The 17,072-nt window shown below is 44.7% G+C and overlaps 1 protein-coding gene across 1 annotated transcript in view; it reads right to left on the reverse strand.

Moving 5' to 3' along the window:
- MYOZ2 (myozenin 2) overlaps positions 1-15,794 on the reverse strand; it is an 86,845-nt gene extending 71,051 nt beyond the window's left edge. Inside the window, exons 1-2 of the mRNA XM_040418271.1 lie at positions 15,644-15,794; positions 7,860-7,951 (exon numbers count right to left, since the gene is read on the reverse strand). Coding sequence (XP_040274205.1) covers positions 7,860-7,951; positions 15,644-15,744 — 193 coding nt within the window. The 5' untranslated portion in view covers positions 15,745-15,794. The remainder of the gene's footprint in view (positions 1-7,859; positions 7,952-15,643) is intronic.
- Positions 15,795-17,072: the final 1,278 nt, after the last annotated feature.

A 17,072-nucleotide genomic window follows, 5' to 3' on the forward strand; every position in this document is an offset into this window, starting at 1 on the left:
TACGGACGAGGGCCTGCTGGTGACCCTCTAAAACATTAGGGGGGAGGGTCTGCTGCTGAGCTGACCCTCTAAAACATTAGGAGCGAGGGCAGCCTAATAAGCATGTTGATATGTTGGAGGAGGAGGACAAGAAAAGGAAGATTGAACCATATACCTTTTTTGTGGTGGAAGCGGTGCATGGGAATACAGTGTATTCTATACACCATAAAAGCCACATTTATGCCTTTATGTTCAGCCGCTTTCCTCTGATGGAGTAGAGAAGTCAGGGGCAATCCAGGCCTTGTCAGTTATTATGCCCCCAGCAGCACTAAATACACGCTCTGACAAAACGCTGGCGGCGGGGTAGGCCAGCCCCTCCAAGGAATACAGCACCAGTCCGTGTCACGTGTCCAGCTTGGACACCCAATAGTTGTAAGGCACAAAGGGATCACTGAGGACGCTGACACGGTCTGCTACGTACACTCCTTCACCATCTTCCAAAACTTTTCCCTCCTTGTGACACTAGGCCGCGCATCAGGGTGAGGGTGCTGGCGGGGTGTCATGAAACTGTCCCAGGCCTTGGAGAGTGTTGCCCTTCCCAGGGTATGACTCTCTCCTGGCCTCCACAATGTTCACCCAGTGTGCCTTCAGGGAAATGTAGCGTACCTGGCCAAAAGCACTTGTCCATGTGTCAGTCGTTAAGTGGACCTTCCCAATAACTGCGTTGGTCAGGGCACAGGTGATGTTACGGAACACATGCTGGTGTAAGGCGGGGATGGCACACCGAGAAAAATAGTGGCGGCTGGGGACTGAGTAACAAGGGACGGCCGCCGCCATCAAGCTGCAGAAAGCCTCAGTGTCCTCAAGCCTAAATGGCAACATTTCCAGGGCCAGCAATTTGGAAAGGTGCACATTTAGTGCTATGGCCTGTGGGTGGCTGGGTGTTTGCGCTTTCATTCAAACGCCTGGGGTATGGACATCTGTACGCTGCGCTGGGACACAGAAGTAGATGTGCTAGCTGATGGTGCTTGCGAAGGTCCAGGTGCAGGGCGGGAGGAATCCAGGCCTGCGTCTTGGACAGGGGATAGGCCAGGACGTAACACAGGGGAAGAGGAGGCAGTGGTGTGACCCGCAGACACTGATTGTGGACCCAGGCGTTAGGCCCACCTATTAGGGTGCTTTGATGCCATGTGGCGGATCATGATGATAGTGGTGAGGTTGCTAGTGTTCATGCCCCTGCTCATTTTGGTACGGCACAGGTTGCAAATGACAATTCTTTTATCGTCCGCACTTTCCTCAAAAAAGCGTCAGGCTGCTGAACACCTACCCCTTGGTGTGGCTCGCCTTCTCCCTTTTGCCACCCCACTGCCTCTTCCATCCTGTTGCAGTGCTGCGTATCCCTCCCCCTCTGTACTGCTGTCCTCGCTCGGCTTGCCACCTTCCCAGGTTGGGTCAGTGATTTCATCGTCCAACACCTCCCCTTGCACTTCCTCACTCTGCTCATCCTCCTGACTTGTTTACCTAACAAGAACCTCACTTATTGACAACTGTGTCTCATCCTCATCATCAACCTCTTGAGACACTAATTGCCGTTGACTTATTGGCAACTGTGTCTCATCATCATCATCCACCTTGTGAAACACTAATTGCCGTTCCCCACCGTCATATTCTTCTGACTGTGGATGCTCAAGAGTTTGGTAATCAGTGCACAAGATCTCCTCATGTCCCTCTTCAAGTGGGCTTGGCGAGAGGCCCAAATCAAGGAATGGCGCTGAAAAGTGCTCCTCGGAATATCAGAGTGTGGGATCACTTGTTTGCCAAGACTCTCCATGGTGGGAGGAAGGAGTATCAGGGTGAGGATTCTGTTGACCAGACTCCTGGCTACTGAGACTGGACTTTGTGGAAGACAGGGTGGTGCTTTACCGACTGGAAGCATTATCTGCTGCAATCCAACCGACCACCTGGTCGCATTGGTGTGACTTTGAGAGTGGTGTCCTGCGCCGCACTGCAAACTGGGACATAAAGCTAGGTATCATGGATGAGTGTGTTTCTTGTGCTCTAGCAGCAGGCACAGTTTCACCGCGCCCAGGGCCACGGTCTCTGCGTGCACCATCAGCAGCACAGCTACTTCCCCGTCCCTTACTGCTCGCCTTGAGCATATTAAATGGTATATATGCTTGCAAGTATGTCACACGTACAGTTTTGTAAGTGTATGGGCAAATAAATTAGACTGAATGTCACAGATATTTAGGATGCGCAAACGTTATAGAGGAGATGTAGCGCAGGTAATGTCGCTGTCACCAGAGCCTAATAAAAAATTACACTGAATGTCACAGATATTTAGGATGTGCAAACGTTATACAGGAGATGTAGCGCAGGTAATGTCGATGTCACCAGCGGCTAAGAAAAAATGACACTGAATGTCACAGATATTTAGGATGTGAAAACGTTATACAGGAAATGTAGCGCAGGTAATGTCGCTATCACCAGCAGCTAAGAAAAAATTACACTGAATGTCACAGATATTTAGGATGCGCAAATGTTATACAGGAGATGTAGTGCAGAAATTACACTGAATGTCACAGATATTTAGGATGCGCAAACGTTATATAGGAGATGTAGCACAGGTAATGTCGCTGTCACCAGCAGCTAAGAAAAAATTACACTGAATGTCACAGATATTTAGGATGCGCAAACGTTATATAGGAGATGTAGCGCAGGTAATGTCGCTGTCACCAGCAGCAAGAAAAAATTACACTGAATGTCACAGATATTTAGGATGCGCAAACGTTATACAGGAGATGTAGTGCAGAAATTACACTGAATGTCACAGATATTTAGGATGCGCAAACGTTATATAGGAGATGTAGCACCGGTAATGCCGCTGTCACCAGCAGCTAAGAAAAAATTACACTGAATGTCACAGATATTTAGGATGCGCAAACGTTATATAGGAGATGTAGCGCAGGTAATGTCGCTGTCACCAGCAGCTAAGAAAAAATTACACTGAATGTCACAGATATTTAGGATGCGCAAACGTTATACAGGAGATGTAGCGCAGATTATGTCGCTGTCACCAGCGGCTAAGAAAAAATTACACTGAATGTCACAGATATTTAGGATGAGCAAACATTATACAGGAGATGTAGTGCAGATAATGTCGCTGCCACCAGTGGCTAAGAAAAAATTACACTGAATGTCACAGATATTTAGGATGCGCAAACGTTATAGAGGAGATGTAGCGCAGGGAATGTCGCTGTCATCAGCAGCCAAACAATTGCGCTGAATGTCACAGATATTTAGGATGAGCAAATGTAACACAACAGATGTAGCAGAGGTTGTGTCACTGTCAGCAGCGGCCAAACAATTGCACGCAATTTAGTGCAGGTTGCACTAATAATATATATTGCAGCCAGATAAAACTATAGTCCTTAAAAGGACTTTTGGATCTCTAACACCTTTCAACAGTAAACCCTGACTGAAAAAAATAAACAATTCCTGTCCCTACACTATCTGTCCCTTCTGCTGCAGCTCTCCCTGACTAATACTGAGCCGATACACGTGTCATTGGGTGCCATATAGTGTTCCGGCCAGCCAATCACTGTAATGCCAGTAACCAACATGGCTACGGCATTACAGTGAGTGCCAGTACTTACCCGCACGTTTATTGGCTGCGTAGTCAAAATGGTGTTTGGCCGAGAATGCTCGCCCAACACTAGTAGCTAGGCTTTCCCGGGGCAAGGATTCAGCATCGCGCCTTCCCCCCCATTGTACATGCCACTCAAATTTACATAAAGGGGGATCAGTTTAGTAGTGCACAATTTTTTTTTAAACTAAGCCACTCCTCTAACTGTATCAGAGTACACAATCGTACCAATACACCTTGCAATAAATGAAAAAAACAACTAGTCCTACCTCATCCAGCATGTCGCTGGCATGTTGGCGTGATGTCCATTGGAATCAGACCAAGGTTGCTGTGGTGACAGAGCAAAAATAATAATCACATAAGGAAGAGATGGTGACTGCCCCTGTGAAATCCCCAGCAGTGGGTGCTGTGCTGGCCTGTAAGACCGAGCCATCCCAATGTATCATAGAGTAATCTAGGGCATTTCCCCTTAGTACTACCATACAGTACTGATGCCCACATTGTGTCCCCTCACTGCAGTTTTGCCCAAATTATGTCCCTTTACAGTAGTTATGCCCTCCTTTGTGCCCCTTCACAGTGGTTAACCCACATTGTGCCCCCGTCACAGTACTTATGTCCCCTTGTGGCCCCTTCACACTATATGGACATTATTATTATTGGGGAATATAGCAGGCACTATAGAAGCCTTTTTACTGGGGGAATTATGGGGGGCATTACTATTACTGAAGGCACTGTCAGGGGCATAGGGGCTGGTGTACGTGCTGGGGGGGTGCTTATGGATTGCTGGTGTACGTGCTGGGGGGGTGCTTATGGATTGCTGGTGTACGTGCTGGTGCTGGGGGGCAGGGCGGATAGTGCTGGACACATAAGGCGATGGTGATGGATGGTTTGGGAGCGAGTTATATGGTGTATCCACGGTGGGCCTTTTAATTACCCATTCTGCAGAGGCTACCAACTGACTTGAGCAGCCAATAGCTGTTGAGGCTTTGGAAGGGCAGAGGAGAATCACTGTGGAGAGGGAGGAGATCCGCCATTATTGTGCCATGCTTGCTTCATCAGCACAGTCAGAAGCACAGCTAGCAGGTAATTCAAAGTATGATTACTTTCTGCAGGTCCCGCCATATTGGGTGCTATAATACAAACGCGAATCTGAAGAGGTTCTCCGAGACTGAGAACCAATGGTCAAGTGGCTGGACATGGTATAAAACTTAAAAAAAAAGATTTGCCAGCATTTTAGACTGAACAACAAGATCCTGTCTCTGCCGATTCAAGTCCCTGGTGGACCATTAGTGTGACATGTCTTCCACAAGCACCTCACCACTGCCTCTTATTAGTGGCCACAGCAGTGACCAGTGCAGGGGCGGCAAATGACAGAGATCTACACTGAGGCCATTGATTGGTTGGCAGCAGTGATATGCATGTAGATGACACACTTTCAGTCCATTGGGGACCAGAAACAGTGGAGACGAGTTCTCAGCACTGGATTAGAAACACTCTGAACATTGAGATTTTTTTTTTTTTTTACTTTTACACCATGGTTCCCACTCCTGGAGAACCCCTTGAAAGAAGTTTTCTGGGATTTTCATACTGATGACGTATCCTCTGGGTCATCAGTATCTGATCGGTGGGGGTCCGATACACACGACCCCCGCTGATCAGCTATTTGAGAAGGCACCAGCACTCCTGAGAGTAGCGTGGCCTGGACAACACCTTTGATGTAGTTTGGTTGAAGTCATTGCTGGTTAAAGGGCATCTGTCAGCAGATTTTTACCTATAAAACTGGGTGACCTGTTACATGTGCACTTGGCAGCTGAAGGTATCTGTGTTGGTACCATGTTCATATGTGCCCGAATTGCTGAAAAAAATGAAGTTTTAACATATGCAAATGAGCCTCTAGGTGCAATGGGGGCGTTGCCATTGCAGAGAGAGCTGAGCTCATTGCTCCTAGAGACTCATTTTTATATAACAAAACTTTATTTTTCTCAGTAATGCGGCCACATATGAACATGGGACCAATGGGACAGATGCCTTAAGCTACCAAGCTCACATGTAACAGGTCAGCCAGTTTCATAGGTATAGATCTGCTGACAGATGCCCTTACCAGTTACTGAAAGGTTAAATCCACCTCCTTTTTATTATGGACCTATGCTATACTACTTTAATTGGCTCTACTGCATGTGCACTGGTTTATGGACAATATAGTAGGCAGCCTGACACTGTACAGGTAAAGGCAGGAGCTCTACGTAAGACATAGCTGCTCCTGCCTGTGGCCTCTCTGCTCCGCCAAAAGCTCTGCAGCCTATTTAACTCTTCATGAATCAGGTTCACCTAACAAATACCACATTAAATAGAACACATGACACCAGAGTTTGGGCTGGGGGGTGGCCATGGTTTTATTAATGCCCACAGAGCATGTGCAGGCCAATGGCCACCACAATTTCACTGAACCACCAGCTGTGACTTAAAGATTAGAGGTCATGGAGGTCTAAGGCTACTATCACTCCAGCAATTTGCTGGATCTATAAAATAAATGAAAAAAGAGGGAGCATATGTTAGGTAATTTTGGAGAATCGGAAGGGTTAAATAGAGTTTGGAAAAGGAGAGAAGAAGAAGAAAAGAAGAAAAGAAAAAGGTTGGGTGAAGAGGACAAGATAGAGGGGGGGGGGGGGGTCTCTTATGCGTCAAGTATCTTGAGGTTATCTTGCGCCAACCCCCCCCCCCCCAGTGACGTGAGTAGTACACAAGATTGTGTTACAATTAATTCTCCAATGCACGAGACATCCCGTCCTATTTTCTGTTGGTTGAAGGACCGCACAGTGGTCGACAGATCACAAGTGTAGGTGCACACTGTTTATGTGACCACACATATATTGCTCTCTGTTAGATGCGCTAGTCCTCCATTCTCCCTCTCCCCCTTCTTCAGGACACAGGTCCTCTGTAGTCCTGTATGGGTCAGAAGGTAGGGGGGGTGGTGGCTTGGCGAATTGGATATCTGCACTGTGTCACAGTACTATTGTATCTGTAATTAAATCATCTGAATCTGAACTTGGTATAGCCTGCATTACCTTGACCTCAGGCGCTCCACTGACCTATTCAATAGTTTTTTTCGCGTATCAATTTACTGGATCTGGCAGGGCTCAGCAAAAACACTTCCGTTACTGATAATACAACCATCTGCATCCGTTATGACCGGATCCGGTTGTATTATCTGTAACATAGCCAAGACGGATCCGTCATGAACTCCATTGCAAGTCAATGGGGGACGAATCCGTTTTCTATTGTTTCACATAGTGTCAGAGAAAACGGATCCGTCCCCATTGACTTGCATTGTGGGTCATGCTGGATCCATTTTGCTCCTCATCCCATGACGGAAAGAAAACCACAGCGGTTTGCTCTCCGGTAAGAGAACGCAACCAAATGGAACGGAATGCATTTTGGAGCATTCCGTTCTGTTCAGTTACGTTTTGTCCCCATTGACTGTGAATGGGGACAAAAAGGAAGTGTTTTTTTTTCCGGTATTGAGACCCTTTGACGGATCTCAATACCGGAAAATAGAAACGCTAGTGTGACAGTAGCCTAAGGAAAAAAAAAGAGGACCGCTCACCAAGAGGAGAGGTATGTATAAAAGTAGCCTTGGACATCTGGCCAGCCCACAGCCGATAGGGTTTGAATGCCTTCTTTATCCACTTAAACCCCTTCCACACCTATCACTGCAGTAAGAGGACACCACACTTGAAAAGTGCGGCTCTAGACTGGACTAAAGCAGAGTGCAGGATCACCACTGGCCCTGCTGCCTGTATGTGGTGGAGAGGGCATTATGGCTTCCCCTTGGCCACTCAGTCAATGCCAGTAATAAGGCGCAGAAAGTCACAAGGACATCTAACTACACAATACCAGATATTCTCTATGCTATACGTGGTATTTTTTGATGTAATTGCAGTACTGTGATTGTTCTTTCACTAGATCCCTTCTGTGAAGCTGTTTATGGAGTTAACCCTAAAGACAAAGGTGAAAGACAAGCCAAGTAGACTATCTGTCAGCTGCTCCTCAGATTCATTCCATTACAGCAGTTGTTCATCTGAAAATAGATCTGAAATAGACAACTACAAAAGGCTCAGCTACCGAGGAAGCGTGATAGTCTTCCAGGTTATTTATGGACGTCGGTTCAATGACAACATATCTGTTACTTTACATTTTAGATAATCTGATTTCAATGTCATTAAATCAATTGTACCGTTTCCCTGAATCTCCCTCATTATGGCTGAGGCTTGTGCTTGTCTTTCTTTTTGAAGGGCAGTGTGTGATAGCATTGTCTTCTTCTTCACACTGCAAGATAAAAAAAGAGAAACAACATAAATATGAATTATAAGCACAAAAACATCCCAAAAAGCTAACGGCACCAGATCATACAATGTGTGTTAATGTAAATCAAATTCTATAAGTGTCAGCTACTGAGACAAGATAACCCTATTCTACTGAAGTCTACTGGATAGTAAAACCATGACCCTAATTTATATGTAAATAAATATTATTTTCTATATCATGCAGTTATCGAAGAATGCCTGTACTGCTGCTATAGGGTTCATGGAGATGGGTGCAGCTTTTTTTGTCCCACGCCCTTTCCTTGTGGGCAGTATTCTAGCTTTAGGCAACTTTTTACATTTGGGCAGTACTGTGCTGTACCTAAACAAAGAAGTCCACTCACCTGCTCCACTGCCCACCACTACATTTCAGTGCAGAGGCTCCTCAAGGTGATGCTTCCAGTCTCAGACCTTTACACATTTGGATATGCACCTACAGTAAGTGGAGTACTGGACTAAATCTGGATGTGTAAGGGCCCTGGACTAGAAGGTACTGCACAGTACTGGCCAAATGTAAGAAGCTGCCTGTAGCAGAAGAAACCCTCTATTTGCAAAGAGGGAGGAGGAATTAGGCTTCCGCCCGGCAATGTGTTCGGTGACGTCACCAGCTCTGATGGGCGGGCTTTAGCGCTGCCCTAGCCGTTTTACTGGCTAGGGCAGCGCTAAAGCCCGCACATCAGTGCCGGTGATGCCACTGGGCTTCCTGGCAGTCCCGTGAACAGCCCCGGTACGTCACCGGTACTCCTCCTAAAAATGCCTTTGCCCTGTGCGATTTAGCGCAGGGCAAAGGAGAGCATCGGAGCATGAACTGCTCCGATGCTCAAGTCAGGGGGGCTGCCGGGGTGAAAATGGAGGTATGTCCGGGTTCAGCTCTGAACCCGGACAACCCCTTTATCGCTACCTATTTTTCCCAGTAAACAGCTTTTTAGGCTGTGTAGACTGTTCAACAATATGATTATTGACGGCCCAGAAAAATATGTGCCCAGTACCTAAAATTGTTTCTGAGTGTAAGTATGTTGGAAATGGCCATAGGCAGCCAAGTGATCCACTAGATAATCCAGTATGAGATCACGTAGCCACAAATATCATTATCCACTAGATAGGAGATCCCTGATGTCCTCACTGGTGATCTCAATAATGGAGACCCCTGAGACCCTATGTGAATGAAGCGGTAGTATGCATGTGTGACCACTGTCACTGACAGAGATAATGTTAGGCTCCAAGGACATAGAATATAAAATCTCAATGTAGAAGACATTCATGCAATCTAATTGAAATTAGAGGCATATGGATAAAGAGTGGGGTTTAGTAGAAGGTTATGAGTGTCGTGTTGTTGATCTGTACAACTCAGAATTTTACAAGATAGATGGGAGTAACATGTGACCAAGAGGCCCAACCTAAGCAGCAAGTTCAGAATATGGAAAATGTATTAATCGATTAGTTCTCCCTAATGTCCAAGGATAATCTGCGTGACGTCGCAGTACAAAGATAACATGCACAGGGATGTCACAGTACAAGGATAATACAGTACAGGGTTAATACAATAGAGGGATAATGTACACAGTGATGTCACAGTACATGAATAATGTACACAGTGATCTCACAGTACAGGGATAATGTACACAGTGATGTCACAGTACAGGGATAATGTACACAGTGATGTCACAGTACATGAATAATGTACACAGTGATCTCACAGTACAGGGATAATGTACACAGTGATGTCACAGTGCAGGGATAATGTACTCAGCGATGTCACAGTACAGGGATAATGTACACAGTGATGTCACAGTACAGAGATAATGTACACAGTGATGTCACAGTGCAGGGATAATGTACACAGTGATGTCATAGTACAGGGATAATGCACACAGTGATGTCACAGTACAGGGATAATGTACGCAGTGATGTCACAGTACAGGGATAATGTAATAAGTGATGTCACAGTACAGGGATAATGTACACAGTGATGTCACAGTGCAGGGATAATGTACACAGTGATGTCACAGTACAGGGATAATGTAAACAGCGATGTCACAGTACAGGGATAATGTAATAAGTGATGTCACAGTACAGAGATAATGTAATAAGTGATGTCACAGTACAGGGATAATGTACGCAGTGATGTCACAGTACAGGGATAATGTACACAGTGATGTCACAGTACAGGGATACTGTACACAGTGATGTCACAGTACAGGGATAATGTACGCAGTTATGTCACAGTACAGTGATAATGTACGCAGTTATGTCACAGTACAGGGATAATGTACACAGTGATGTCACAGTACAGGGATAATGCACCCAGTGATGTCACAGTACAGGGATAATGTACACAGTGATATCACAGTACAGGGATAATGTACGCAGTGATGTCTCAGTACAGGGATAATGTGCACAGTGATGTCACAGTACAAGGGATAATGTACGCAGTGATGTCACAGTACAGGGATAATGTACGCAGTTATGTCACAGTACAGAGATAATGTACACAGTGATGTCACAGTACAGGGATAATGTACGCGGTGATGTCACAGTACAAGGGATAATGCACACAGTGATGTCACAGTACAGGGATAATGCACACAGTGATGTCACAGTACAGGGATAATGTACGCAGTGATGTCACAGTACAGGGATAATGTGCACAGTGATTTCACAGTACAGGGATAATGTACACAGTGATGTCACAGTACAGGGATAATATACACAGTGAGATCACAGTACAGGGATAATGTACGTGGTGATGTCACAGTACAGGGATAATGTACACAGTGATGTCACAGTACAGGGATAATGCACACAGTGATGTCACAGTACAGGGATAATGCACACAGTGATGTCACAGTACAGGGATAATGCACACAGTGATGTCACAGTACAGGGATAATGTACGCAGTGATGTCACAGTACAGAGATAATGTACACAGTGATGTCACAGTACAGGGATGATGTACACAATGAGATCACAGTACAGGGATAATGTACACAGTGTTGTCACAGTACAGGGATAATGTACACAGTGATGTCACAGTACAGGGATAATGCACACAGTGATGTCACAGTACAGGGATAATGCACACAGTAATGTCACAGTACAGGGATAATGTACACAGTGATGTCACAGTACAGGGATAATGTACGCAGTGAGGTCACAGTACAGGGATAATGTACGCAGTGATGTCACAGTACAGGGATAATGTACACAGTGTTGTCACAGTACAGGGATAATGTACACAGTGATGTCACAGTGCAGGGATAATGTACGCAGTGATGTCACAGTACAGGGATAATGCACACAGTGATGTCACAGTACAGAGATAATGTGCACAGTGATGTCACAGTACAGAGATAATGTACGCAGTGATGTCACAGTGCAGGGATAATGTACGCAGTGATGTCACAGTACAGGGATAATGCACACAGTGATGTCACAGTACAGGGATAATGCAAACAGTGATGTCACAGTACAGAGATAATGCACACAGTGATGTCACAGTACAGGGATAATGCACACAGTGATGTCACAGTACAGAGATAATGTACACAGTGATGTCACAGTACAGGGATAATGTACACAGTGATGTCACAGTACAGGGATAATGTACGCGGTGATGTCACAGTACAGGGATAATGTACACAGTGATGTTACAGTACAGGGATAATGTACGCGGTGATGTCACAGTACAGGGATAATGCACACAGTGATGTCACAGTACAGGGATAAACCAATAGTGAGTTTTAGAAGGAGTTAAACAATTACAGATATATTGGTGAGGAGTAGATATCGAGATGAAAAAAATTCATGACTAGAGAGAATGGTTCCTCAGGGGTATTACTAGTGCAGCCAGTGTTCATCGTGTGAATATATGTTAAGACGTAAGAATCTGTAGCTGGGTGGAGTCGAGCATGTGGTGCGACAGTTTCTATCCTGTAAAACAGAATATGTAGTATATGTGATATTATGTCTTTGTGGGAGATTCTATATGGGAAAGATAATAAGATGTTTGCTTAAGAGCTCTAAGGAACGCACAAGATCAGTAGAGTCAGGGGTTGGATCACCCAGGCTAATAGAACACGTAAAAGAGATGCATAATGGCAATAGTGATGTTTGCAGGCCAGGAAGCAGTACATATGCCATTGAACGGAGGAGATCGCCGCACATTATTACTGCAGAGGGAAGCAAGATGGATAATTAAAACAAATGCCATGAGCCCCCTGGGTTGGATTGATAAAAGTGACCTTAGTGTCTTCTTGAAACTATTTATGTTTTAAAAAAATGTTGTTATATTGTATCCAAAGTGATGACGGCAGGAGAGGCATATATTGGTGCGCGCTGGTGTCATGACGTGGGAGGCCTGATGAAGAGCAGACTACTCAAAACGGCTATTGCCTATTATTTAAACCATATCCTTGAACGCTTTTTTTTTTTTAAAGAATAAAGTACTAAAGTTTCAATATTTGGTGAGTGCCACAGTTTTTTCTATTCTGGATCATATGAATAATGTACACAATGATGTCACAATAGCAGAATAATGTGCACAGTGATGTCATCATACAGGGATAATACAGTACAGTGATAATCCTCACAGTACAAGGATAATGTACACAGTGATGTCACAGTGCTGTGGTGAGCTACTCAGTGATGCTACAGAATATTTTTTTTATACAGTGATGTCACAGTATAGTAATAAAGGAGCCCATGATATCTTAGATTGTGTACCTGTGATCCCACAGTATATGAAGAATAATGCCGCAGAGTTAGGCCTCCTGCACACGACCGTGGTTTGGTTCTTCATTCAAGCCTCATTTTTTGCTGCTCGGGTGCGGACCCATTCACTTCAATGGGGCCGCAAAAGATGTGGACAGCACTCCATGTACTGTCCGCATCCGTTGCTCCGTTCCGTGGCCCCGCAAAAATTATAGATCATGTCCTATTCTTGTCCGTTTGGCGGACAAGAATAAGCATTTCTATAATGGGCCGTCTGTTCCGTTCCGCAAATTGCGGAAGGCACACGGGCGGCATCCGTGTTTTGCCGATCCGCAATTTGCGGACTGCAAAACACGGGATGATTATGTGCAAGAGGCCTTAATTTGGTAGTTACTCACTGCCATGAAGCTAGGCTTTTTGCACTGTTATTCCCAGCTGTGAATCCAGCTGAAGGCAATGAGCAGGAAAAGGTGCCTTTAAAACAATAGCTTTCATTTAATAATAGTGCACATCTGTCCACATGTCACCATCCAAATATTACCGGCTCCTTCGGGACTGCAGATGTTCAGGAAATGAGTGTGTAAAAATTTCAGACAAAAATAGAAATGTTGGTCTATTCACTGTACTAATTAAATGCAGCCTCCTTCAGGCATAAGAGAAGTATAAAAGTCCTAAAGGTCTCCCAAGATGTAAGTAACAGCCATCCTCACTGATATTATACCAATAACATATAATTATGTACAGTATCCAGATGACTCACAATGGGGGCTGTGGTGTCATTATATGTGTTTGTTGCATGGAGCTGGGTATAGTAGACGTATGATTTACCTTTACACCGTAACCTGCTGTACTCATGGCAAGTTATATACAACTTCATACCTATACAGGTGACATACACTACTGTCGGCACCACTTTAACTAACCACTCGATAGCTCAGGATCCAGACCCCAAGCTTGGGACGGTGCACCAACATGAACCGTCTTGGCTGCGGATGCACCATAGCAAGCGAAACACCAAATCCAGCAGCACATCCTAAACTCTCCAATCTTTATTAATTCATATAAATTTTCATAAAATCACGGCATGCAGAAAAAATGGCACACCAACGCGTTTCGGACAGTTACCTACTGTCCTAGTCATGGCATAATAGGAAATTAACCTGCACAGAAATTTAAAAGAGTCAGACTGTCCGAAATGCGTTGGGTGTACTTTTTCTTCTGAATGCCCATGATTTTAATATAAAATACTAAAGATTGTAGATTTTAGGACATTTGGTGTTTCGTTCGCTATCATGCATACATAGGGAGTATACCTTTTTTGCATACAGTTGTATTAAAAATTGCTGTCAAATACAAATTTCAATACAATTGGCAGGGGCGGATCGGCCATAGACCTTACAGGGAAATTTCCCGGTGGGTCAATGCTCAAAGAGCCACCCGAGCCCTCCTCTTTGCTGCTGACCGGGTACATAATGAACTCTTAGCTCCATATCGTAATCAGAGAGGACTGGAAGAATAGGGCAGAAAATGGCAGCTATTGACCAGCTCTTGGGGCAATATATTGTGCAGCACTGTGGTATATGGTTCAGATAAGACAGTATTTTGCTCTATGGTATTGCTGACCCCCCCACTTGTGTTGACCGCCTTCTGTCAATTTGGACCCTCCCTACAACATGGGGCTACTTTTAGTTTTTTTTCCAGGGCCATTTGAAGTTCCCAGTCCGTCCCTGACAATTGGGACTGTGGGGTTTAGACCAGTCCCAGCCAAAATGATGACAAAATAGCATCCTTTTAAGATAGATTTGCGCATAAAGTCTAAGGACATATCATTGTATCCATCAGATCTTCCAGGCCGATATAATGACATTACAGATGTCGTGTGAACCAAGCCTTAGATGCCTAAAATTTATTTGGTCCTGTACATGGGAGCTGAATGATGAGAACCCTTCGGTGATGCCATGAAGCCTAGCAGGGGTTACTCTTGTTTATTTGCCTGCGGTGATATGTTCTGCATTAAACTGATGTTTCGGCTGTTACATCATATTATGTGTTACAAGGCTTTTGTACATTGCGAGCGGACGCTTTTGTATTACTGTGCGAGCGAGCATGAGTCACGCATTTGTGCAGCCTCTGGAAAATAACAGCTGAATCCAATAGAGTGACAAAAATACAAAGCAAAACCTGTGGGAGTTGATCATTGTGATATTACGCATCGTGATGTAACATGTGTGTATCTGCAATGTTCTTCCATCTTCATGCTACTCTGATCAGCGCTCAAGCCTTTAGAAAGCATACACCAGGCAGTGAGGGGTTAATTTATTAATTTCAGAGCTGGAATAAGCTCTAAACATTGTATTTTGCAATCCACTCAAACCCAAGTATTTTGCTACTTTTCTTAATCACGTGACATTTCATAAATAGAACCTGGTATTCCTATTTAGAGCAAGTAACAAAAGTAGTTGCCTAGCAACATAATCTTCATAACTGGCCGAGTTCTCAACAACTTATATAAACCATCAGATTTGACGAGGTTTGCCCGCCGTGAAAGTTCACATTTAAGACGGTTAATCGGTTGCCCCCCTAAGGCACAAGCCCGTCTTGGGTCAAACTGAATAATACAGGGGAGTCAGTAGTTTTCCTTATGGGGCAAATCTGCTCGTGTTTAAATATATAATTTTGGAAAATGATGATAGCTTTGATCATGATGATAGAAGACACCTCTGATATTTCTTGACCATCACTGAAGATGGTTAGAATTGCCATGTATTTCATTCACCTTCAAATGGTTCCTTACTTCTTATGACTATGACCAAGCAACACCAACTTCTCCATTACCAGGTCAACGTAAGAAACCACAACTGGACAGATTCTTTGTGCGTCACTAAGATTAGAAGAGCAGTCTCTGAAGAACAATATATATGTAATATTTAAGATGATAATTCTTACCTGTGTCTTACTGATGGAGACCAACCAGGACAGTTTGAATGGATTGCTCCTACTGTGCTACAAGTGTGAATGACCTTCCTACTCCTGGACAGACTTTCCATGCATAGTAACTGGTATGGAGGCAAACCCGGGGTCTCGAGCACTCTCCACAGCCTGGCATCTCAATGACATCAGCTGGCTAAATATAGATTTAACACTCATGGCTCTTATAGCTTTTAAACCTGAATGCATACATGAAAACGGAACATCTTATGGATTTATTTCTTGGATTCTTTTGATACAGTTTACAGAAATCAGTAGGAGTTGTGGGGACACAATACGATGCCCCATGGGTAACAGTAAAGATCAGAGGGTTTTACTTTGATAGACTCGTGGCACTGTGCTGTAACAATGTGCGGTGGTGTCACATGGTATTTGTCACTTTGGAGGTCATCTGTCAGATCTTTTTTTTTCTTGTAACGTGAACTGCACTTGTGTGCTGGCACTGCCTTCTGCTCTGTAGACCATAAATAAGCCTGCAAAACGCTTTTGTGCTTGACATTATTTCTAGCAATGAACCCTACACATGCCTGAAAGCTTAGAACATGTTCACACGGAAGATTTGTTGCAGATGTTTTTGCAAATGAAAAGCTATTCTGTCTATCTGTTTCTGATGCATGGACATTTACAAATCCCATTAAGATGTATGGGAAAGTCTCACTGTAGTAGGCTATATCTGGCACTTCCATAGAGACTGAATGGAGTGGTAGGATGCATGCTGGACTGGTCACTCCATTCAGAAAGGGAGAGAGACCCCAGTTCTTAGGATAAGAGGGGGTCCCAGCAGTCAGACCCCCACCAATCAGATACTTACACCCCGCACACCCACCATCAATTGTTCCCTGCAGCCTCCGGTTCTAGAACTAGCACTTTGAATGGAGCCGGAAGCACAGCTCCGTTCAAAGTGTAGTGGCCATGTTGGGTTACCATCCACTTCAGTGGTAGCTGAGCTGGAATAACCCAACACGGCTGCTACACTATGAACAGAGCTGTTTTCAGCTCCGTTCAAAATGCTAGTTCTGGCCCTGGAGGCTGCGGGAAATAGCTGGTTGGTGGGGGTTGCAGGGTCTTGGATTCTGAGGATAGGTCATAATATCAGGAGCCTGGAAAATCCCTTTAAAGGGGTTGTCCATCTCACACTTTGCTGGCATATTACTATCTGTAGAACAGGGCCCCCAAAGTGAACATAACAAAAATAGCAGAGTGCCAGCTTGGCCATTTCTGGAACTCCCATAGAGGTGAAAAGAGCAGTGGCCGCTCTCTCTGCAATTTTGGCAACCACTATAGAAGTGAATGGAGGGCATGCTACACATGCGCAGTACACTCTCCTTAATTTTGGGTGCTCCGGTCTAAAGATAGGTGCAGGTTCCAGAGATGGGACCCACACCTA

This window comes from Bufo bufo, chromosome 2 (assembly GCF_905171765.1).
Source record: "Bufo bufo chromosome 2, aBufBuf1.1, whole genome shotgun sequence".
NCBI classification, from domain to species: Eukaryota; Metazoa; Chordata; class Amphibia; order Anura; family Bufonidae; genus Bufo; species Bufo bufo.